Here is a 23,078-nt window from a genome sequence, read left to right on the forward strand (position 1 = left end):
CTCTCACCTGCTACCTTTATAGGTTGAGTCAGTTTTATGCTAATAGAAAGAGATTGCTTTACCCATGCTGTTTTGTGAGACAAAAACTACTCCATAAACATTGCCTGTACTCCCCCGTGAAGCATTGTCAGTTGGGCAAGGCACACAAGGGCTACCAGTCCTTGAGCTGCAGTCCTTCAACTAACACAGCATGAGTCATTGCCTTCAGCAGTGGTGTCTTTAAGTTGGAAATTGTCATTAAATTTTAAGCGGGGCTATTTTGGTAGAGGAATGCTACAAATTCTGGGTGCCTCACCATATCTTATGATATGGAGAGCAGAAGAGCCCTGTATTATTTCATTACTTGCACATCATGGTGTCCAGTGTAAGTGATGCTATGCCATTGTCCTAACACGAATGGTCATTTTGTTGTGTAGTTTCAAACTATGTCAATAATGTCCTAACTTCTTATTCCTCTGCCTAGAAGTGTATAAATAGGTCTTGAACATTCTAATTGAGTAGGGATGCACAACTTAGTGAAACAGTTAATGCCAAGAAAATTGTAGGAGTGAAATTCATGTTCAACAAAAGTGAATTGGATCAAAAGTATTTGCATATATGGAAATATTTATTTTTCCAGAGCTAGAAGTATATTAAGATACGACATTTATTTTTACAATTATACATGTTAATGCAGTTATACAATTTTAAGCCAAAAGAAGTGTCCTGCCACCTCGTGAGACTTAAATGGCATTTCAAAGTACATCAAGGTACTGTAGTAGGACCAGAGGACACCTGGAGTACTCTGCACAGTTTGGGTCTCCTTATCTGAGGCAGTGCAACGAAGGTTCACTAGATTGATCCCAGTAATTAGAGGGTTGGCCTATGAGGAGCGATCGAGTAGATTGGGCCTATACTCTCGAGTTCAGAAGAATGAGTGGTGATCTCATTGAAACAAAAGATACTGAAGGGGATTGACAGGATAGATGCTGAGAGGGTGTTTCCCCTGGCTGGAGAGTCTAGAACTAGGGGGCATAGTTTCAGAATAAGGATAGCCATTTAAGACTGAGGAGGAGGAATTTCTTCACTCCGAATCTTTGGAATTCTGTGTCACAAAGTGCTGTGGATGCTCAGTCATTGAGTATATTTAAGGCCGAGATAGAGAGATTTTTGGACTCTCGGGGATTCGAGGGATATGGAGACCGAGCGGAAAAGTAGAGTTGAGGTCGCTGATCATCTATGATCTTATTGAATGGCGGAGCAGGCTCATGGGGCCGTATGGCCTACTTCTAGTTCTTCTGTAAATAGAAATGGGTAAAAAAGCAAATTTCTTCACCCAAAGAATTATAACAATTAGCAGCGCAAAACTATTGGGCTTATTTATAATAGAATTAGGTGCCATGAGGTGGGGTATGAGCTGAATGTGTTGTGCTGACATTTGGCAGACTGAATTTGGGATCCAGCCCATCTTTTGCCCCGCAGAATGGGCGCTGCCCTTCAGTGCGCGCGCAGCACGGGTGGGGTGGGTCACTAACTGACCCGGAAGTAGTGCGCGCGATTTGTATGACCATACTTCCGGTGCTGGTCCTCTTTCTCTTTTCGGCGGCAGCCATTTGCGAGTGGAGGTAAGTCCGGGCGGGGGGGGAAAGGAAAGCTGAGCGGGCCCTGGGCGTCCGGTGTGGCAGCCCGGGGGACGGGGAGAGTGGGCCCCCGGGCGAGGCGGGGTAACGTGGAAAAGAAAGGCGGCTATAGAGCGAGCGGCCGCGTGTGTGAGGCCGGCCGCGTGTGTGAGGCGGGCCGCAGGCTTTCAGCCGGCGCGGATCGGGCCGTGCAGGTGGACACGCTGCCTTCCCGCCGGCCGGCCAGCCCCTGGTTAATGGCAGCCTCCTTCACCGAGGGCCGCGGCTCCCCGCCTTACACCTCCCCAGCTCTGTTCCAAAGGACTGAACTTCACACCAGAGACTGAGAGACTTTGGATAAGGGGTAACCATTTAGGACAGAAATGAGGAGGAATTTCTTCACCCAGAGAGTGGTGAACCTGTGGAATTCTCTACCACAGAAGGCAGTAGAGGCCAATTCATTAAATATATTCAAGAAGAAGTTAGATATATTTCTTAAAGCTAAAGGGATCAAGGGATATGGGGAGAAAGCAGGGGCAGGGTGCTGAATTTGGATGATCAGCCATGATCGCATTAGAGCAGGCTCGAGGGGCCGAATGGCCGACTCCTGCTCCTATCTTCTATGTTTCTATGATTCCCCCCTGCTGAACATCTGGCTGCTCACCAGACTGGTTCCTGGGATGGGATGGGGGTAGGAGGGCGGGATTGTCCTATGCGGGGAGATTGAGTAGACTAAGCCTATATTCCCTAGAGTTTAGAAGAATGAGAAGTGATCTCATTGAAACATGCAACATGCAAGATTCAAGATTCTTACAGGGTAGATGCAAGGAGGATGTTTCCCCTTTGCTGGGAAGTCTAGAACCAGGGGTCACAGTCTCAGAATAAGGGGTTGGCCATTCAGGACTGAGATGAGAAATTTCTTCATACAGAGGGTGGTGAATCTTTGGAATTCTCTACCCCAGAGGGCTGTGGAGGCTCAGTCATTGAGTATATTCAAGACAGAGATCCATAGATTTTTGCATATTAAGGGAATCAAAGGATATGTGGATAGTGCAGGAAAGTGGAGATGAGGTAGAAGATCAGCCGTGATCTTATTGATTAGCAGAGCAGGCTCGAGGGGCTGAATGGCCTACTCCTATATCTTATGTTCTCAGTCAGAATGAGCTGTGTGCTCCCAGTGGAGCTTTCCTTAGACATTTCTTTACCAAGCTTCTTGTGCACAACAGCAATTGTGAGTTGTGAATGCACAAATTTTCAACTTTCTTTAGTTCTCTAACATGTTTTTAGTCAAATTTACTTCTTTCTATATTAAAGGGGCTGTAGTCTATATCGTGAATTGTTAGTCATTCTCCGACCCTGCCTTGACAGTGCCAATTACTTCTGTTAATGTTCCATCTGCTATCTGGGAAACCGATTTGGGTTGCTGTCTGCTCTGTCTGAAATTTGCTCTTGGGATGAAGTCAGTTTTGTTTTATATTTTGTGACATGTTACTGGAATAGCTATAACTGCAATTAAAGCTCATGACTCCTTTTTAAAATATCAGCACTGAAATAGCCCTAATCAAAGTCACAAATGGTGTCCCATGTGACTGACCATGGTACACTATCCCTCCTCATCCTTCTCGACCTGCCAGCAGACTTTGTCACCATTGACACACCATCCTCCCACTCCTCCGTTGTCCAGATGTCCTCGCATGGTTCCAGTCGTAGCCAGAGAATCTCCTGCAATGGCTTCCCACCCCTGCACCGTTATCTCTGGAGTCCCCTGAGGATCTAGCTTTGGACCCCTCCTATTTCTCATCTACATGCTGCCTTTCAGCAACATCATCCGAAAACACCGTGCACGTGCCACAAAACACCCAGCTCTACCTCACAAAAACCTGTCTCAAAGACTCCACTACCTTAGTGTTGGCAGACTGCTGTCTGCCTTCCAGTCCTGGGTGAGCCGAAACTTACTCCCAATTATACATTGGGAAGACCAAAGCCATTGTCGGCCCCAGCCACAAGCTCTATTCCCTAGCCACCAACTACATACAACCCCCTCCCTGGCCGCTGGTCCAGACTGTTTACCACTATTTGACCCTGAGATAAGCTTCCAATCCAGCTTACTTCCACCTCTGTAATATCGCTCGTCTCTGCTGCTGAAACCTTGTTCCATGCTTTAGTTACCTCCAGAATCGACCATTCCACTGCTCTACAGGCTGGTCTCTCATCTTCCACCCTCCATAAACCTGTATCCTCACTCTGACCAAGTCCTGTTCACCCAGAACCCCAGTGCTTGCTGACCTGGCCCACCAGCGCTTAGATTTTACATAAGAACATAAGAAGTAGGAGTAGGCCATATGGCCCCTCGGGCCTGCTCCGCCATTCAATAGGATCATGGCTGATCCGAACCTAGACTCACGTCCACCTCCCTGCCCGCTCCTCGTAACCCCTAATTCCCTTATCTGCTAGGAAACTGTCTATCTCCGTTTTAAATTTATTTAATGTCGCAGCTTCCACAGCTCTCTAAGGTAGCAAATTCCATAGATTTACTACCCTCTGAGTGAAGAAGTTTCTCCTCATCTCAGTTTTGAAAGGGCAGCCCCTTATTCTAAGATTATGCCCCCTAGTTCTAGTCTCACCCATCAGTGGAAACATCCACCCGATCAAGCCCCCTCACAATCTTATGTTTCAATAAGATCGCCTCTCATTCTTCTGAATTCCAATGAGTAGAGACCCAATTTTAATTAAAATTCTCATAATCGTGTTCAAATCTCCCCATCTCCCTTCCCTTTCTTGGTAACCTCCAACCCTTGGAGAACTCTGCGTTCCTCCAGTTCTGGCCTCTTGTGCATCTCCCACTTCCTTCATCCCACCAATGGCGGGATGGCCTTCAGCCATCTAGGCCCTGTGCTCTGACATTGCCTCCATAAGCCATTCCTCCTCTCCTCCTTAAAACCTATATCTTCGACCAAGCTGTTGGTCACCTGTCCTAATGTCTCATTTTTTGGCTTGGTACCACATGTTGTCTGTGCTCCTGTGAAACACCATGGAATGTTTTATTATGTTCAAAGTGCCACATTTTGTAAATGCAAGTTGTTAGCACTGGCTATGCATTATTTGTGTATATATATCGGGAACTTGTATTCATGCCTTGCCTTCGACATTAAATGGTGTTTGTTCATTTTTGTTTTACTATTGGTAGGTCATTTATTAATAAGCATCCATGAGTTAAATTGATGAATAAGAGCCCTTATCCATGACTCAAATGCTGTCCGTTATATCACAGTATAATTTTGGACAAATGTTTCTGTAATAATGCTGACTCATCGAGTGGTGTTCTTGCTTCAATAATTTACACTTACACATATAATAAGGTGACTAATATTTAGCTGACGCTTGGTACCCGATTTAACACGATTGACACTGACCTGTTGACATATTAACTATTTTTGTATGTGTCTAGATCCCTGCGTAACAACTGAACAAAATCCAACAACATGCAGAACGACGCTGGAGAATTTGTTGATCTTTACGTTCCACGCAAATGGTGGGTATAAAATGTGTGCACACAATGACCTGTGTGTTGTATGTAGTATCGTGGTTGACTAAATTGTTACTCTTGTCTTTCAGCTCTGCTAGCAACAGAATTATTGGTGCCAAGGACCATGCTTCCATTCAGATTAACCTTGCTGATGTGAGTTAAGTCTTGATAAATATCAGAATGTAAATCTAGAGTAGTATTAAGGCTAGAAGGTGTATGTGCACTGGCGGAATTTTTTTGTCCCCATGCTGTGGCCAGCTGGTTGGTGAAAATACACTCAGATTTTATAGAGGCGTTCCAAATCATGAACGGTTTTGATAGAGTAAATAAAGAGAAACTGTTTCCAGTGGCAGAAGGGTTGGTAACCAGAAGAGACAGATTTACGGTGATTGGCTAAAGAATCAGGGGAAACGTGTTTTTTTTTTATACAGCGAGTTATGATCTGGAATGCACTGACTGAAAGGGTGGTGGAAGCGGATTCAGTAGTTAACATTCAAAAGACAATTTAATAAATATTTGAAGGGATAAAATTTACAGGGCTTATCGGGAAAGAGCAAGGGAGTGGGACTAATTGAATAACTCTTTCAAAGAGCCGGCCCAGGCGCAATTGGCAAATGGCCTCCTTCTCTGCTCTATGATTATGATGGGTTGTGCTGCTCATTATGTCACTCAGAAGGGAAGCAAGCAGTTGGTGCTGAAGCTTAGCTGATGCAGCCGCTGTCCAGTGGGGTATGGTGCGTGTCCGTTCTGCAGTCAGTAATACGCTCCCACTTTATTGCGAGTGGTACTGCTTGACTATGGCACTCGGAAGGAATTCCTGGTGTCTGCAGCCTGCCCAGTGAAGGCACAAACTCACACCTGTCATTGTCTGACCAAGTAGTAACTATCCCCTGGTGGGGTGGATAAGCTGGGTCTTTGTGTTTAAGTTGGTACCAAAGTGAAGCCTGGCAATGGGAGATTGGTATGAAGTTGATCCCCTCTGGCAGATTCAGTCATCCAACATCTGACCTAGACATGTTCACAGTACCCCAGAGCACTGTTGATGATTGACCAGCCAGTCTGGCTCATTGTGTCCTGGAGGGATGAATGTATCACGGGAGGTTAGGATTCTTCCCCCACTTCTGGTAACCTCGGAAGCCTGTGCTCTGAAAGTTATTTTTGTCCTTGGAAGACACAGCAGCAATGTAACAATTATTTTGTGCTAGTTAAGTTGCACGGCTTAAGCTGGTTAAACTCCAGCAATAGGTCCCCAAGTCTTGACTCTTGCCCGCTCATGCCCAAGTATGTCCCTGCAGAGTGTGTGCGCTCCATGCAAATGGGATCACTACTGATGTTACAGAAAAAACAAAAGTCATTTGAAGAATTCCCTCTTGTATGAAAATAAAAGACACTTTAAATATAACTTCCTGATACGCTTCCATTGTTCAGTCACAGATAATGGGCGAGGAGGAATTATAGAATGATACAGCACAGAAGGAGGCTATTCAGCCCATTGTGCCTGTGCCAGCTCTTTGGTAGAGCTATCCAATTCGTCCTACTCCCCTGCTCTTTCCCCTTAGCCCTGTAAATTTTTTCTCGTGTATTCCTCCAATTTTGTTTTGAATGTTACTATTGAATCTGCTTCCACCACCCTTTCAGGTAGTGCATTCCAGATCACAACAACTTGCATTTATATAGTCCCTTTAACGTAGCAAAACATTCACAGGAACGTTATGAAACAAAATTTGACACCGAGCCACATAAGGAGATATTAGGGAAGAAGACCAAAAGCTTGGTCAGAGGTGGGTTTTAAGGAGCGCCTTAAAGGAAGAAAGAGGCGAAGAGGTATAGAGAGGGAATTACAGAGCTTGGGGCCTAGGCAGCTGAAGGCACGGCCACCAATGGTGGAGCGATTATAATCAGGGAATGCGCAAGAGCCCAGAATTGGAGAAGCACAGATATATCGAAGCATTGTAGGGCTGGAGGAGGTTACAAAGATAGAGGGGGCAAGGCCAAGGAGCAATTTGAAAACAAGGATGACAATTTTAAAATCGCTGCTCAACAAGTTAGGATACGGCAGCAGAGTTTTGGATGAGCTCAAGTTTGTGGAGGGTGGGAGGCCGGCCGGCCGGGAGTATGTTGGAAGAGTCAGATTCAGAGGTAACAGCGGCATGGATGAGCTGAGGCAGGGACAAAGTCCGGTGATGTTGCAGAGGTGAAAGTAGGCGGTCTTGGTGATGGAGCGGATATGTGGTCGGAAGCACAGCTCGGGGTCAAATATAACCCCAAAGTTGCGAACAGTCTGGTTCAACCTCGCAGTTGCCAGGGAGAGGGATGGAGTCAGTGGCGAGTGAACAGAGTTTGGCGGGAAATGAAGACGCTGGTTTCGGTCTTCCCGGTATTTAGTTGGAGGAAATTTCAGCTCATCCAGTGCTGGACGTCAGACAAGCAATGTGACAATTTAGAGAAAGTGGAGAGATGAGCGGTGAGGTAGAACTGGTTGTCGTCAGCATACTTGTGGAGCCTGATGTTGTGGTTTTGGATGATTCGTCGAGGGGCAGCAGGTGGATGAGAAATAGGGGGCCACGGATAGATCTTTGGGGGACCCCAGGGGTAACGGTGCGGGAGCATGCTGAGACGCCATTGCAGGTGTTTCTCTGGCTACCATTCAATAGATAAGAATGGAACCAGGCGAGTGCAGTCCCACCCAGCTGGACGATGGGGGAGAGGCGTTGGAGGAGGATGGTGTGGTCAACCGTGTCAAAGGCTGCAGACAAGTCGAGACGGGTGGGGAGGGATAAGTTGCCACGGTTAGTCTTGGATGTCATTTGTGACTTTGATAATGTCCGTTTCAGTACTTTGGAAAGGGCGGAAACCTGATTCAAACATGGAGCTCTGGGAAAGCTGGGCACAGATTTGGGGGGACTTTGGAGAGGGAAGGGAGATTGGAGATGGGGTGGTAGTTTGCAAGAACAGAGGGGTCAAGGGTGGGTTTTTTGAGGAGGTGGTGATGACGTTAGATTTGATGGGCAGGGGTACACAACTCGCTCTGTATATAACGTTTCCCTCGTGTTGCCTCTGGTTCTTTTGCCAGTCACCTTAAATCTGTGTCCTCTGGTTACTGACCCTTCTGCCACTGGAAACAGTTTCTCCTTATTTACTCCATCAAAACCTTTCATGATTTTGAACACCTCTATCAAATCTCCTCTTAACCTTCCCTGCTCTAAGGAAAACAACCCAGCTTCTCCAGTCTCTCCATGTAAGTGAAGTCCCTCATCGCTGGTACCACCGAGTAAATCTCTTCTGCACCCTCTCCAAGGCCTTGACATCATTCCTAAAGTGTGGTGCCCAGAATTGAACACTGTACTCTAGCTGAGGCCAAACCAGTGCCTTGTAATCGTTTAGCATACCTCCCTTGCTTTTGTACTCTATTCCTCCTGTTAAGAACACAAGAAACAGGAGCAGGAGTAGACTATTTGGACCTTCAAGCCTGCTCCGCCATTCAGTAAGATCATGGCTGATCTATGTCAACTCCTACCTTCCCACACCATCCCCATATCCCTTGATTCCCTTAATATACAAAAATCTATTGATCTCTGTCTTGAATATACTCAACGACTGAGCCTCCACAGCCCTCTGGGGGAGAGAATTCCAAAGATTCACCGCCCTCTGAGTGAAGAAATTTCTCCTCATCTCGGTCCTAAATGGCCGACCCCTTATTCTGAGACTGTGACCAATAGTTCTAGACTCCCCAGTCAGGGGAAACAACCTCCCAGCATCTACCCGGTCAAACCCATTAAGAATTTTAAATGTTTCAATGAGATCACCTCCCATTCTTCTAAACTCTAGGGAATATAGGCCTAGTCTACTCAATCTCTCCTCATGGGTCAATCCCTCCATCCCAGGAGCCAGTCTGGTGAACCTTCACTTCACTCCCTCTAAAGCAAGTATATCCTTCCTTAGGTAAGGAGACCAAAACTGTACACAATACTCCAGGTGTGGTCTCACCAAGGCCCTGTATAATTGCAGTAAGACTTCTTTACTCTTATACTCAAATCCTTTTGTAATAAAGGCCAACATACCATTTGCTTTCCTAATTGCTTGCTGCACCTGCATGTGAACTTTCAGTGATGTGTGTACAAGGACACCCAGGTCCCTCTGAACACCAACATTTCTCAATCTCGCCATTTTAAAAATGTTCTGCTTTTCTATTTTTCCTACCAAAGTGGATAACTTCACACTTCTCCACATTGTATTCCATCTGCCAGGGATCCCATATGCTTTTCTTTTTAAATAGCCTTCTCAACTTGTCCTGCCACCTTGAACGATTTATGTACATACACCCCCGGGTATCCCCCCTTTAAAATTGTACCATTTAGTTTGTATTGCCTCTCCTCGTCCTTCCTACCAAAATGTATCACTTCACACTTCTCTACGTTAAATTTCATCTGCCATGTGTCTGCCCATTTCAGTCTGTCTCTATCCCCCTGAAGTCTGCTACTATCCTTCTCATTGTTTACTACAATTCTGAGTTTTGTGTCATTTGCACACTTTGAAATTATGAAATTTGAAATTATGCCTGTATACCCATGTCCAGGTCATTAATATTTATCAAAAAGAGCAGTGGTCGTAATACTGACCCCTGAGGAACACCGCTATATACTTCCCTCCGGTCTGAGAAACAACCGTTCATCGCTCTCTGCTTTCTGTCCCTTAGCCAATTTTGTATCCACACTGCCACTGCCCCTTTAATCCCATGGGCTTCAATTTTGCTAACGAGCCTATTATGTGGTACTTTGTCAAACACCTATTGAAAGTCCATATAAATAACATCAACCACACTACCCTCATCAACCCTCTCTGTTACTTCATCAAAGTTGCTCATTTTTGTGGATCGACATATATTCAAGGCTGAGATCGATAGATTTTTGGACTCTAGGGGAATCGAGGGATATGGAGATCGGGCGGGAAAGTGGAGTTGAGGTCGATGATCAGCTGTGATCTTACTGAATGACGGAGCAGGCTCGAGGGGCCATATGGCCTACTCCTGCTCCTATTTCTTATGTATAGTGTTGGATGATGAGTTGTAGAATTTGTTTTCAAGACTTCAGAGATATCTGTTGGTGCTTTCCCAAATCATCTACCTCTTGATTTGTTTTGTCTTAGGTTGACAAAGTAACAGGGAGATTCAATGGTCAGCACAAAACCTATGCCATCTGTGGAGCTATCCGTAGGATGGTATGTACCCATCCCTGGACACACTGAAGCAAATAAACTGACTGTATTGGCGGGGTTGTTTTTAATCTGTCTACAACTTACGGGCTGCTGGTGTTACTGAAGGACATCAGTCCTTTAGAGTTCTATGTACCTGCAAATTTAAGAAAATTGTATAAGAACTTTATAGATAAGCCCCAGTGTGCCCATGCATAACATTTCAGAAAGAGAACAAATTTACTTTAAATTTATACCTAATGGGGAATTTTTGAGGGCTTTTAAAAGTGACCTGTGTGGTAAACCACTGTTATAGTTATCACTGTATATTGTTCTCACTGTCACATCACTACACGAGGTCGCCTCTTGTCGCACTGTTATACCTGGGCTGACCACCTCCGACTCCGCCCATTACCTGCCCAGGTATAAAGGTAGCTGACTGGCTAGTATTCCTCCCTGTTGGATCGGATCACCCACGAGGGTGGGCTCTGTTATTTAGCCAATAAAAACCTTCAGTTACGTTCTTAACTCGTCGCCTTTTATTGGACTAATTGATAGGCATATCAATTTTATTGACTAAATTTTAAAGATGTCTGATAATGAACAGCAACAGCAAGGAGCTCACCCAGCAGCACAGCAACAGCAGCCTCCAGACAACGGGCCACACCAGCCGAAACCACCATACCTGGATCTAAACCCACAGGCACCAAACTCAGCCAACGACTTCAAACACTGGCTGGACTGCTTCGAATCGTACCTGGAGGAAGCCGTCGTCCCTCAGAGATCCAAACTAAGAGTCCTGAAAGCCCAAGCGAGCCCGAGAGTATATACACTCATCCAGGACATGACTACGTACGACGACGCCATCAACCTACTGAAACAGCAGTACCGGAGCCCGGTAAACTACATGTACACTAGGCATCTCTTAAGATCTCGCCAGCAACAGCCAGGAGAATCGATAGCTGAATTTTCACGAGCGCTGAGACAACTCGGCAGGAACTGTGACTTTAAAGCGGTGACGGCTACTGCGAACATGGAAGACAATGTCCGCGACGCCTTGGTGAGAGGCCTACGTTCCGACTACACACGGCAAAGACTGCTTGAAGCTAAGGACATAGACCTGGACAAGGCCGAAGCCCTCGCCCTCACCCTAGAGGCCACCCAGCAAGACCAGGAAGCGTTTGCCAGGTACTATTCGCGACCCTGGGACTCGGGCCCGACCCCCACCCCACCACCCTTCACAGCGCTGCCCCCGGGACCTACCTCAGCGTCTGCATCACGGATCCGACCGGGCCCGCTAGCCCCGGTACCGGCCCCGACATCAGGCAACCCCGATCGGGCCGCTGGCTGCTTCTTTTGCGGCCAGGAGAAGCATCCGAGGTCGCGCTGCCCAGCCAAAAACTCGACCTGCAAAACCTGCCTCAAGAAAGGCCACTTCTCCAAGGCCTGCAGAAGCAAATCCTCAGAAGCCAGCAGTGCCTCATGCGAACCCTGGGGGCGGCCATCTTTGTGCGGGGCAGCCGAAGCCTGCAGAGCCTCATGGGAAAACCAGGGGCGGCCATCTTTGTGCGGGGCAGCCGAAGCCTGCAGAGCCTCATGGGAAAACCAGGGGCGGCCATCTTTGTGCGGGGCAGCCGAAGCCTGCAGAGCCTCATGGGAACAGCAGGGGCGGCCATCTTTGTGCGGGGCAAACGATTTAAACAGAGCCTCATGTGAACTACGGGGGCCGCCATCTTCGCCGCCATCTTGTCATGACAACGACGCGCTCATCTACACCCTAGCTTCCGTGACCCTGGATCAAGCCCGCCCGCACCACCTGGCCAGCTCAATGATGGACATCAAAGTCAACGGCCACGCCACGACCTGCCTGTTCGACAGCGGAAGCACGGAGAGCTTCATCCACCCAGACACGGTGAGCCACTACTCCCTCCCCGTCCTGCCAACGCGCAGCCGCATCTCGATGGCATCGAGGTCGCACGCCACAGACATCAGCGGCTACTGTGTCGTGACATTGTCGGTTAAAGGGACAGAGTATAAAAATTTTAAACTCCTCGTACTCCCCCAGCTGTGCGCTGCCGTCATACTAGGGCTGGACTTCCAATCCCACCTCCAAAGTGTAACCCTAGCATACGGTGGACCCCTCCCCCCACTCACAGTCGACAACCAGCGAAAGTTAAACCGCCCACCGCGTAACACCTGCAGCCTATCCACCCTCAAGGTACCGCCACCTTCCCTGTTCGCTAACCTCACCCCCGACTGCAAACCTGTCGCTACTAAGAGCAGGCGGTACAGCGCTGGGGACAGAGCCTTCATTAGCTCTGAGGTGCAGCGACTCCTGAAAGAGGGCATTATTGAGGGGAGCAGCAGCCCCTGGCGTGCCCAGGTGGTGGTAGTCAAGACCGGCGACAAAAATCGCCTGGTTATCGACTACAGCCAGACCATAAACAGATACACCCAGCTGGACGCATACCCCCTCCCCCGCATATCGGACATGGTCAATGAGATTGCACAATACCGCGTATTCTCGACCATCGACCTCAAGTCGGCCTACCACCAACTCCCCATCAGCCCGGAGGACAGCCAGTACACCGCCTTCGAGGCGAATGGCCGCCTCTACCAATTCCTTAGGGTCCCCTTTGGTGTCACCAACGGGGTCTCGGTTTTCCAACGGGAGATGGACCGGATGGTTGACCAGAACGGACTACAGGCCACTTTCCCCTATCTCGATAACGTCACCATCTGCGGCCGCAACCGGCAGGACCATGACGTGAATCTGGAGAAATTCCTCCGTACGGCCCAACGGCTGAACCTCACCTACAATAAGGAGAAATGCGTGTTTAACACAGCGCGCCTTGCCATCCTTGGCTGTGTAGTAGAGAACGGAGTCATCGGCCCCGACCCCGAAAGAATGCGCCCCCTCATGGAGCTACCCCTCCCCCACTGTCCAAAAGCACTTAGGAGAACCCTGGGGCTTTTCGCCTACTATGCCCAATGGGTACCCAATTATGCGGACAAAGCCAGACCCCTCCTGAAAACCACATCCTTCCCCCTCACGGAAGAGGCGTGCGCGGCCTTCTCCCTCATTAAGGGAGACATAGCCAAGGCCACAATGCACGCAGTGGATGAGTCAATCCCCTTCCAAGTGGAGAGCGATGCATCCGACTTCGCCCTAGCCGCTACCCTTAACCAGGAGGGTAGGCCGGTAGCCTTCTTCTCAAGGACCCTACAGGGCCCCGAGACCCGACACTCGTCGGTCGAGAAGGAAGCCCAGGCAATTGTGGAGGCAGTACGGCGCTGGAGGCACTACTTGGCAGGCAAACGATTTACCCTCCTCACCGACCAACGCTCGGTTGCCTTCATGTTTAATAACAAGCTGAGGGGCAAGATCAAGAACGACAAAATCTTGAGGTGGAGAATCGAGCTTTCCACCTATGATTATGAGATCTTGTACCGGCCCGGTAAACTGAACGACCCCCCTGATGCTCTTTCACGCATTACATGCGCCAGCGCGCAAAGTGATAGACTTCAGACCCTCCACAATGACCTCTGCCACCCCGGAGTCACCAGACTCTACCATTTCATTAAGGCCCGCAACCTGCCATACTCCATCGAGGAGGTCAGGACCATGACCAGGAACTGCCAGATCTGTGCTGAGTGCAAACCGCACTTCTATAAGCCGGACAGAGCAAGCCTGATCAAGGCCACCCACCCCTTCGAGCGTCTGAGCATCGACTTCAAGGGGCCCCTACCGTCATCCGACCGTAATGTGTACTTCCTCAACATCGTTGATGAGTACTCCCGTTTCCCCTTTGCCTTCCCCTGCCCAGACATGACCAGTAACACGGTCATTAAATGCCTGAACAAACTCTTCGCCTTGTTCGGGTTCCCGAACTATATACATAGTGACCGGGGCGCCTCCTTCATGAGCGAGGAACTCCGTCAGTTCCTATTGGAGAGGGGTATTGCAGCAAGCAGGACCACCAGCTACAACCCCCGAGGGAACGGCCAGGTGGAAAGAGAGAACGCGACGGTATGGAAGGCCACCCTCTTAGCCTTAAAGTCTAAGGGCCTCCCAACCTCCCGCTGGCAAGAGGTCCTCCCGATTGCGCTGCACTCCATCCGGTCACTACTTTGCACTGCCATTAACACCACCCCCCATGCTCGAATGTTTGTCTTCCCCAGGAAGTCGACTACGGGAACCACCCTACCAACCTGGCTGACCTCTCCGGGACCCGTCTTGCTGCGAAAGCACGTGAGGGCCCATAAAACGGACCCCCTGGTCGAGAAGGTGAACCTCCTGCACGCCAACCCCCAGTACGCCTATGTGGCTTACCCAGACGGACGGGAGGACACTGTCTCCTTACGAGACCTCGCACCCTCACCCCCCCCTCCCAACCCCCCGAGTCCAGCCGAGGTAGACGGCATGCCGGAACCCCACGAGCCTTTGCCGACTACGCAGACACCAGCTTTAACACCGGATAATGTAACACCGCCGCTGCGACGATCGGAGAGGCTAACGAAGCCTCCGGACAGACTGACATACCAGAGCTGGTAATACACTTCACCCCGCCGGACTCTAATCTAAACAAGGGGTGAATGTGGTAAACCACTGTTATAGTTATCACTGTATATTGTTCTCACTGTCACATCACTACACGAGGTCGCCTCTTGTCGCACTGTTATACCTGGGCTGACCACCTCCGACTCCGCCCATTACCTGCCCAGGTATAAAGGTAGCTGACTGGCTAGTATTCCTCCCTGTTGGATCGGATCACCCACGAGGGTGGGCTCTGTTATTTAGCCAATAAAAACCTTCAGTTACGTTCTTAACTCGTCGCCTTTTATTGGACTAATTGATAGGCATATCAACCTGAACTCAGTTATTTACACAGTACCCCTTTTGAAAGGAATGAGCAGCTTGGTTTGCAAGAACCCACCACTGTTCAGACGTAGTTTAAATCTAAAGTTTCACCTTTTCTACGGTGTACAAAATAAATGTGAAAATAAGAGAAAGTAAGTGCTTTTTAGCAAATGGAGGCTTTTATCCTCTGTGTAAAATCCACCCCTTCCCCATAAGATTTACATAGGCCTTTATTACAAGAGAACTCTAATTTTAGTGTATTTTCCCAAGAGCAAGCATCTGTAACAAGTGTCCTGGCTTAGCTGCCTCTTGGCCAGTATCCAGGCTGAGGGAGAAAGCAGTCTTCCTTATTGACTCTGGAGCCACTCATAGAAACATAGAAGATAGGAGCAGGAGCAGGCCATTCGGCCCCTCGAGCCTGCTCTGCCATTCAATGAGATCATGGTTGATCATCCAAGTTCAGTACCCGGTCCCTACTTTCTCCCCATACCCCTTGATCCCTTTAGCTTTAAGAAATATATCCAACTCCTTCTTGAATATATTTAATGTATTGGCCTCTACTGCCTTCTGTGGTAGAGAATTCCACAGGTTCACCACTCTCTGGGTAAAGAAATTCCTCCTCATTTCTGTCCTAAAAGGCCTACCCCTTATCCTTAGACTGTGACCCCTGGTTCTGAACTCCCCGACCATCGGCTCACTAATGAGCTGGGTACTTCCAGTCTCCCACAAAATAGGAGTTTAATATTTTCTCGCTTGCCTCAATTAGCTAGTAAAGTTTTATTCACTCCTAATTGTAATTCTGTTGGACGTGTGTGTGAGAATGCTAGGTGAGGATGGAACTATGCTCCGCTGTACTCCTCCCGTGATAAAATATCCTGTTAATACTCAGGTGAGTAATGGTTGTTTGGTCACGGTGCCAGAGTGTGACTGGCACATGTGGAACCATTCCTCAGCAAGGAGTCAGCACCTTCAGGATAGGAGATGAAAAAATCTGCCTTCAAGTCCTTGTGAACAAAACTAGGGCTGTTTTTCATTTTAAACTTGTACTGTAACTTGTGTTGCATGTCACTATTGCAAAATCTGGCTCATCAGCTAACTTTATAAAATTACAGTTTGATCTGTGTCTGCAAAAATACATTTATAACATCAGACATCTTTTTTTGGCAACCAGAGAATACTCAATCAGACTTGATGTGAGCATTTGAAGAGGGATATTACAGTTCTGATTATTTTTTTTTAATTACAGGGTGAATCAGATGATTGTATCCTGAGGCTGGCTAAGAATGATGGCATTGTGGCCAAGTAAGTTGAATGTTGAGCCTTTTATATGCCATGATTTTCTTTGTGGTGGTGCAGTTATATTTATAAAACTCATACATGAGGGGTGCCAGTGCTGGGGGATGGAGCACATTACATTTCTAGCACCTCCTGTACCAAATTACGGACAGTTTTGTACTGTGGGCTATGAAGTTGATTAGAAACAGAAAATGCTGGAAACACTCAGCCGGTCAGGCGGCATCTGTGGAGAGAGAAACAAATTTAACGTTTCAGGTTGATGACCTTACATCAGAACTTGATTAAGACTGCCCAAGCAGATTACATGTAGGCAATGTTCCCTGTAAACTGTGCTTTGTTCTGCGCGGCCTGTTTCTTTTAGCGCGTGGTCCCTTTAAATTTCCACACCTGCGCGGTATTTACATGGAGGAGCCGGCGAGTGCCCTGCACGGGACCATTCCCTTACCTCGCGGTCACGCAGCTTAGAGGGAACATTGCTTGTAGGATCCTTGCAGCCAACGGAGCGAGGAAATCTTGAGCCAATCCATATAGACTGGATTTGAACCAAAAATGAAAAGCTAATCTCCAGCTTGCTGGCCCACTCACTTTCCTCCTCGATCTCCTCCTGGGTTCTAGTCTCTTCGAGTGTACTAATTCTCAGTCTCCTTATGGCCTCAAGCAGTGCATTAAAGTGTAAGTTTGAGGTTGCTTTCTTTTAGGTTCTTTTTTATATAATTTTAAATTTGTTTTGTACAAATATTCAAGTAAGTATAATACACTACACACACTGACGAAAGAAGAAACTAAATATTGGAAATACACAGCCTCCTCAGCATCTGAAAAGCTAGTTGAACATTTGTTTTTCAATGTCCTGTTCTGATCGGGTTTACATGGACCGTTAACCTGTCTTTTTCCAGATGCTTGTGGATCTGTTGGGTGTTTCTATCATTTACTATTTCACCACACATACTCAGTTTAGTAGTTATGTATTATATGACTTATAAATGTGGAAATGGGTGGCAACATTAGGAATAATTAAACCAAATGCTACAAATCTGTGATTCAGAATTTGATCCCAATTGAGATTGTGTGCTGGGGGGGGGGGAATGGAAAATCATGCTGCCTTGCAAAAATTGCCTTGTTCTGCTTACCTCCGCTCCTGGTTTATGTAATGTTGCTGCACATTGGGAGCTAGAATACTGCCTGCAGAGTACAGCAACACTCAACCCGCTGCAGCAATAACAGGTAGGAGCCAGGAAGGTGCAGAGAGGATCTGGGAAGAGTGACAGCATGAACTGAGGAGAGGAAGAGTGCCAGGGTGAGCTGTGGGAGGAAGGAGTGGCTTTTGAATTGAGAAGGAAGGGGGGTTAACAAATAATTTTAACATTCAATTAAATAATTTATGAATCCAGTTCCTTTTTCAAATAAGAATGGGAAGTGGTGTTCCACAAGGATCTGTGCTGGGATCACTGTTGTTCACAATTTACATAAACGATTTGGATTCGGGTGTTAGAAGTACAATTTAAAAATTTGCGGGTGACACCAAATTGGTGTGTGGTTACTACAGAGGAAGACTGCGACAAAATACAGTAAGACCTAAATAAACTTGGCGTGTAATTGGCAAATGAACTCCAATATAGATAAGCATGAGGTAGTACATTTTGGTAGGAAGAATAAGGAGGCCACATACTCCTTGGAAAATAGGTGTCTAAATGGGGTAGAGGAACTTGGGGATGCACAGATCCCTCAAAGTGTCAACACAGGCTAATAAGGCCATAAAAAAGGCAAACAAAACACTGGGGTTCATTTCTAGAGGGATAAAATTGAATAGAAGAAGTTATGTTAAACTTGTATCGAACCTTGGTTAGACCACACTTGGAGTATTGTGAACCGTTCTGGTCTCCATTTTCTACAAAGGACATAGAGGCACTGGTGAAGGTTCAAAAAAAGATTTGCTAGAATGATACCAGAACTGAGAGGTTATACCTGTCAGGAAATATTGAACAGACTGGGGCTCTTTTCTCTAGAAAGAGAAGACTGGGTGGTGACCTGATAGAGGTCTTTAAGATTACATAGGATATACAGCAGAGAAACAGGCCATTCGGCCCAACCAGTTCATGCCGACGTTTATGCTCCGCTCAAGCCTCCTCCTGTCTTTCCTCATCTGACTATCAGCATGACCCTCTATTCCCTTCTCCCTCATGCTTATCTAGCCTCCCTGTAAATGCATCTATACTATTCACTTCAACCACTCCCTGTGGTAGCAAGTTCCACATTCTCGCCACTCTTTGGGTAAAGAAGTTTCTTTTGAATTCCCTATTTGATTTTTTGGTGACTATCTTAAAGATTATAAAATGGTTTGATAGGGTAGACGTAGAGAAGATATTTCCACTTACAGGCGAGACCAGAACTAGGGGCCATAAATATAAGATAATCACTGATACATCCAGTAGGGAATTTAGGAGAAACTTCTTTACCCAGAGAGTGGTTTGAATGTGGAGCTCGCTACCACAAGGAGCAGTTGACCTCCCTTTCTGCTCGAAAGTCCTTGAATGTGTTGTCGCCTCCCAAATCTGTGCCCTTCTTTCCTGCAACTCCATGTTTGAATCCCTCCAATCAGGTTTCTACCCCAGCCACAGTACCAAAACGGCTCTCATCAAAGTCACAAATGACATCCTTTGTGACTGTGACAAAGGTAAACTATCTCTCCTCGTCCTTCTTGACTTGTCTGCAGCCTTTGACACGGTTGACCACTCCATCCTTCTCCAACGCCTCTCCACCGTCGTCCAGCTGGTTCCAGACTGCACTCGCCTGGTTCCATTCTTATCTATCTAATCGTAGCCAGAAAATCGCCTGCAACGTCTTCTCTTCCCGCTCCCGCACCGTTACCTCTGGTGTCCCCCGAGGATCTATCCTTGGCCCCCTCCTATTTCTCATCTACATGCTGCCCCTTGGCAACATCATCCGAAAACACAGCTTCAGTTTCCACATGTACGCTGATGACACCCAGCTTTACCTCACCACCACTTCTCTTGACCCATCCACGGTCTCTAAATTGTCAGACTGCTTGTCCGACATCCGGTTCTGGATGAGCAGGAATTTTCTCCAATTAAATATTGGGAAGACCGAAGCCACTGTTTTCAGTCCCCGTCACAAACTCCGTTCCCTAGCTACTGACTCCATCCCTCTCCCTAATATCAGTCTGAGGCTGAACCACACTGTTCGCAACCTTGGTGTCATATTTGACCCCGAAATGAGCTTCTGACCACATATCCGCGGCATAACTAAGACCACCTATTTCCACCTCCGTAACATCGCCCGTCACCGCCCTTGCCTCAGCTCATCTGCTGAAATCCTCATCCATGCCTTTGTTACCTTTAGACTTGACTATTCCAACGTACTTCTGGTTTGCCTACCACATTCTACCCTACGTAAACTTGAGGTAATCCAAAACTCGGCTGCCCGTTCACCCATCACCCCTGAGCTCGCTGACCTACATTGGCTCCCGGTTAAGCAGTGCCTCGATTTCAAAATTCTTATCCTTGTTTTCAAATCCCTCCATGACCTCGACCCTCCCTGTCTCTAAACTCCTCCAGCCTCACAACCCCCCCCCCCCCCGAGATATCTGAGCTCCTCTAATTCTGCCCGCATAAGCATCCCTGATTATAATCGCTCAACCATTGGTGGCCGTGCCTTCTGTTGCCTAGGCCCTAAGCTCTGGAATTCCTTGCCTAAACCTCTCTGCCTCACTACCTCTCTTTCCTCCTTTAAGACGCTCCTTAAAACCTACCTCTTTGACCAAGCTTTTGGTCACCTGCCCTAATTTCTCCTTATGTGGCTCGGTGTCAAATTTTTTGTCTTATAATATGTGTGGCGCCGTGGGACATTTTACTACATCAAAGGTGCTATATAAATACACATTGTTGAGGCAAGAGGCAAAGATGCATTTAAGAGGAAGCCAGATAAGCACATGAGGGAGAAGGGAATAGGGGTTAGATGAAGGGTGGGAGGAGGCTCATGTGGACACTGGCATGGACCTGTTGGGCTGAATGGCCTGTTTCTGCGCTGCAAATACTTTGTAATATTTTATAATAGCCATCACTGTATATAACCTGTTTTCGTATCTTGCTTGAATGCTTAAAATTGTAATCTTGTTTTGTTGACTTTTATTCAAGAAAAAACAAATGTTTTTCTTTGAAAGTTTGTGTACTAGAGTGGGCAACCCAGAGGGGTTGACATAAACGCATTAATCTTGCGACATCATACTAGTCAATAGGATACTCATTAGCTTGCTCTGTACTTCATTACTACTTGGGCCTGTTACCTTGTGGTAAATTGCAAAATATTAAGACGATTTAGTAAAATTCTAGCAGGCTTCAATGTATTCATTTTATTTGCTCTGTATTTATTCTGAATGTGTCTTGTAACTAATGTGTTTCATTTTTTTCAGGGCTGTCTAACAAGCTGAAGACTTGTGTTATGGGAGGTTTGATGTTTGTATAGAAATAAAGACTCAAGCAAAAACTCAATGGCCTTCATTTTTGTTTTATAACTGAGTGACGGGAAAAAAGAAAATTCAATAGTGGCATAACAGTTGGTGGTTCTATTGTTGCCCGTTGAATGATAATGAGGAGGTGCACCACATTATATACATCACAAGAAAGGATTTCTTTAAAGTTGAAATGAATCATTTAGTTATTTAGCCCGAATTGTATTCACACTTTTCTTTGGGTTAACATAGAAAAATAGGAGCAGGAGTAGGCCCTTCGAGCCTGCTCCGCCATTCAATATGATCATGGCTGATCCTCTGTCTCAATACCATATTCCCCCTCTCTCCCCATGCCCCTTGTGTCTAGAAATCTATCTATCTCCTGCTTAAATATATTCAGTGACTTGGCCTCCACAGGTTCACCACCCTCTGAGTGAAGACATTTCTCATCTCAGTTCTAAATGTCCTACCCCGTATCCTGAGACTGTGACCCCCCTCGTTCTCGGACACCCCCCAGCCAGGGGAAACATCCTCCCTGAATCCAGTCTGTCTAGCCCTGTCAGAATTTTATACGTTTCAATGAGATCCCCCCTCGTTCTTAAAGAAACATGCTGCTAAGTTGCCAAATACAGGGGAAAAAAATAGAGAATTCTCCAGTTCCTGTGCTTGCTGTGGCCAATATCCTGGTCCCTGGCAGACAAAAATCTGATCTCGCGGACAATGTTCCCTATAATTTCTTTTGCGTGCATGGTCCGTTCAAAGTACCGCGCATGCGCGGTTTTTCTTTTTAAAAGCCAGTGAGCCGGCTGCGTGGGAGCTGCAGAGCACTGCGCTGCCTAAAGGGAACATTGCTCGTGGGCCTCCGTTTTGTAACCTTTGGATTGCTGTATCAAAACAAGGATGTTTTGCCACTTGTGTTAGCTACAAGGGCTCTCGCAGACTGAGGTACTGGCATATTGAGGATTTTCCCTTGTTACTGCAGCTTAATGTTGGCTGACCTTCATCTGATGGGAGGGCTTCATTTTTTCATCAGACTTCGGAGTGGAAACATGCACACCTGCGCAGGTGAATAGTTCCTGATAGAACAGGACAACCTGATCTTGTTGGGAAACTGGTTCTGGCACACTCCCGTAGCTATTGAATTGTATGACAATTTTCAGAGAGGATGCAAAATGTAGGTCAGATAAATGTCAAATCAGCATAGGGTTCAGTTCTAATGCCACTTCTGTATCAATGCGAACCAGTTTCAGTTGCTCATCAACACAAGAAGAGTTTTGATCTAATCTCCTTAGGTGGAACCGAGGATGACTTGCTTCCACATTAAAAATGAGTTCGCAGGTGACTGATGAGTCCAATGCAGGACCTACAGTCTCTGTCACAGGTGAGGCAGACGGTGGTTGAAGGGGCGGGTGGGTGGGGTGCTTGGGTTGACGTACGCTGCCTGCACTTGGCTTCCGCTTGCTCCCGGCGAAGAGACTCGAGGTGTTCGGCGCCTTCCCGGATGCTTCTCCCCCACTTTGTGCGGTCTTGGGCCAGGGATTCCCAGGTGTCGGTGGGGATGTTGCACTTTTTCAAGGAGGCTTTGAGGGTGTCCTTGAAGCGTTTCCTCTGCCCACCTGGGGCTCTCTTGCCGTGCCAGAGCTCCGAGTAGAGCGCTAGTTTTGGGAGTCTCGTATCGGGCATACGGACAATGTGACCCGTCCATCGGAGCTGATCGAGCGTGGTCAAAGCTTCGATGCTGGGGATGTTGGCCTGAGCGAGAACACTGACGTTGCGCCTATCCTGTCAATGAATTTGCAGGATCTTGCGGAGGCAGCGTTGGTGGTACCTCTCCAATGCTTTGAGGTGCCTGCTGTACATGGTCCAGGTCTCTGAGGCATACAGCAGGGCGGCGTTTGATCTAATGCTCAAATGGAGTGAAACCAAGTGATGTGAGACCCTTTCCCAGAGGCCATGTCGTACTACTTGGAGCTTACACTAAAAGAAAGACTTGCATTTATATAACGCTGTTCACGACCACCGGACGTCTCAAAGCGCTTTACAGCCAATTAAGTACTTTTGAAGTGTAGCCACTTATAGGAAACGCAGCAGCCAATTTTCGCACAGCAAGCTCCCACAAACAGCAATGTGATAATGACC

At 47.2% G+C, this 23,078-nt stretch overlaps 1 protein-coding gene across 2 annotated transcripts; it reads left to right on the forward strand.

Moving 5' to 3' along the window:
• Positions 1–1,510: 1,510 nt before the first annotated feature.
• rps21 (ribosomal protein S21) lies at positions 1,511–20,979 on the forward strand. 2 transcript variants are annotated; one of them, XM_086005631.1, is made up of 6 exons: positions 1,511–1,604; positions 5,047–5,130; positions 5,214–5,277; positions 10,270–10,341; positions 16,422–16,477; positions 20,901–20,979. In XM_086005631.1, the coding sequence occupies exons 2-6, from the start codon at positions 5,081–5,083 to the stop codon at positions 20,908–20,910; spliced, it is 252 nt and encodes an 83-aa protein (XP_085861757.1). In that variant the 5' UTR covers positions 1,511–1,604; positions 5,047–5,080; the 3' UTR covers positions 20,911–20,979. The 2 variants fall into 2 exon arrangements, with proteins under 2 accessions (XP_085861757.1, XP_085861758.1); XM_086005632.1 differs by lacking the exon at positions 20,901–20,979 and having other exon boundaries at positions 16,422–16,481.
• Positions 20,980–23,078: the final 2,099 nt, after the last annotated feature.

The sequence above is a fragment of the Somniosus microcephalus genome, chromosome 13, assembly GCF_052327205.1.
Source record: "Somniosus microcephalus isolate GS21.2 chromosome 13, FLI_Smic_1.0, whole genome shotgun sequence".
Taxonomy (NCBI): domain Eukaryota; kingdom Metazoa; phylum Chordata; class Chondrichthyes; order Squaliformes; family Somniosidae; genus Somniosus; species Somniosus microcephalus.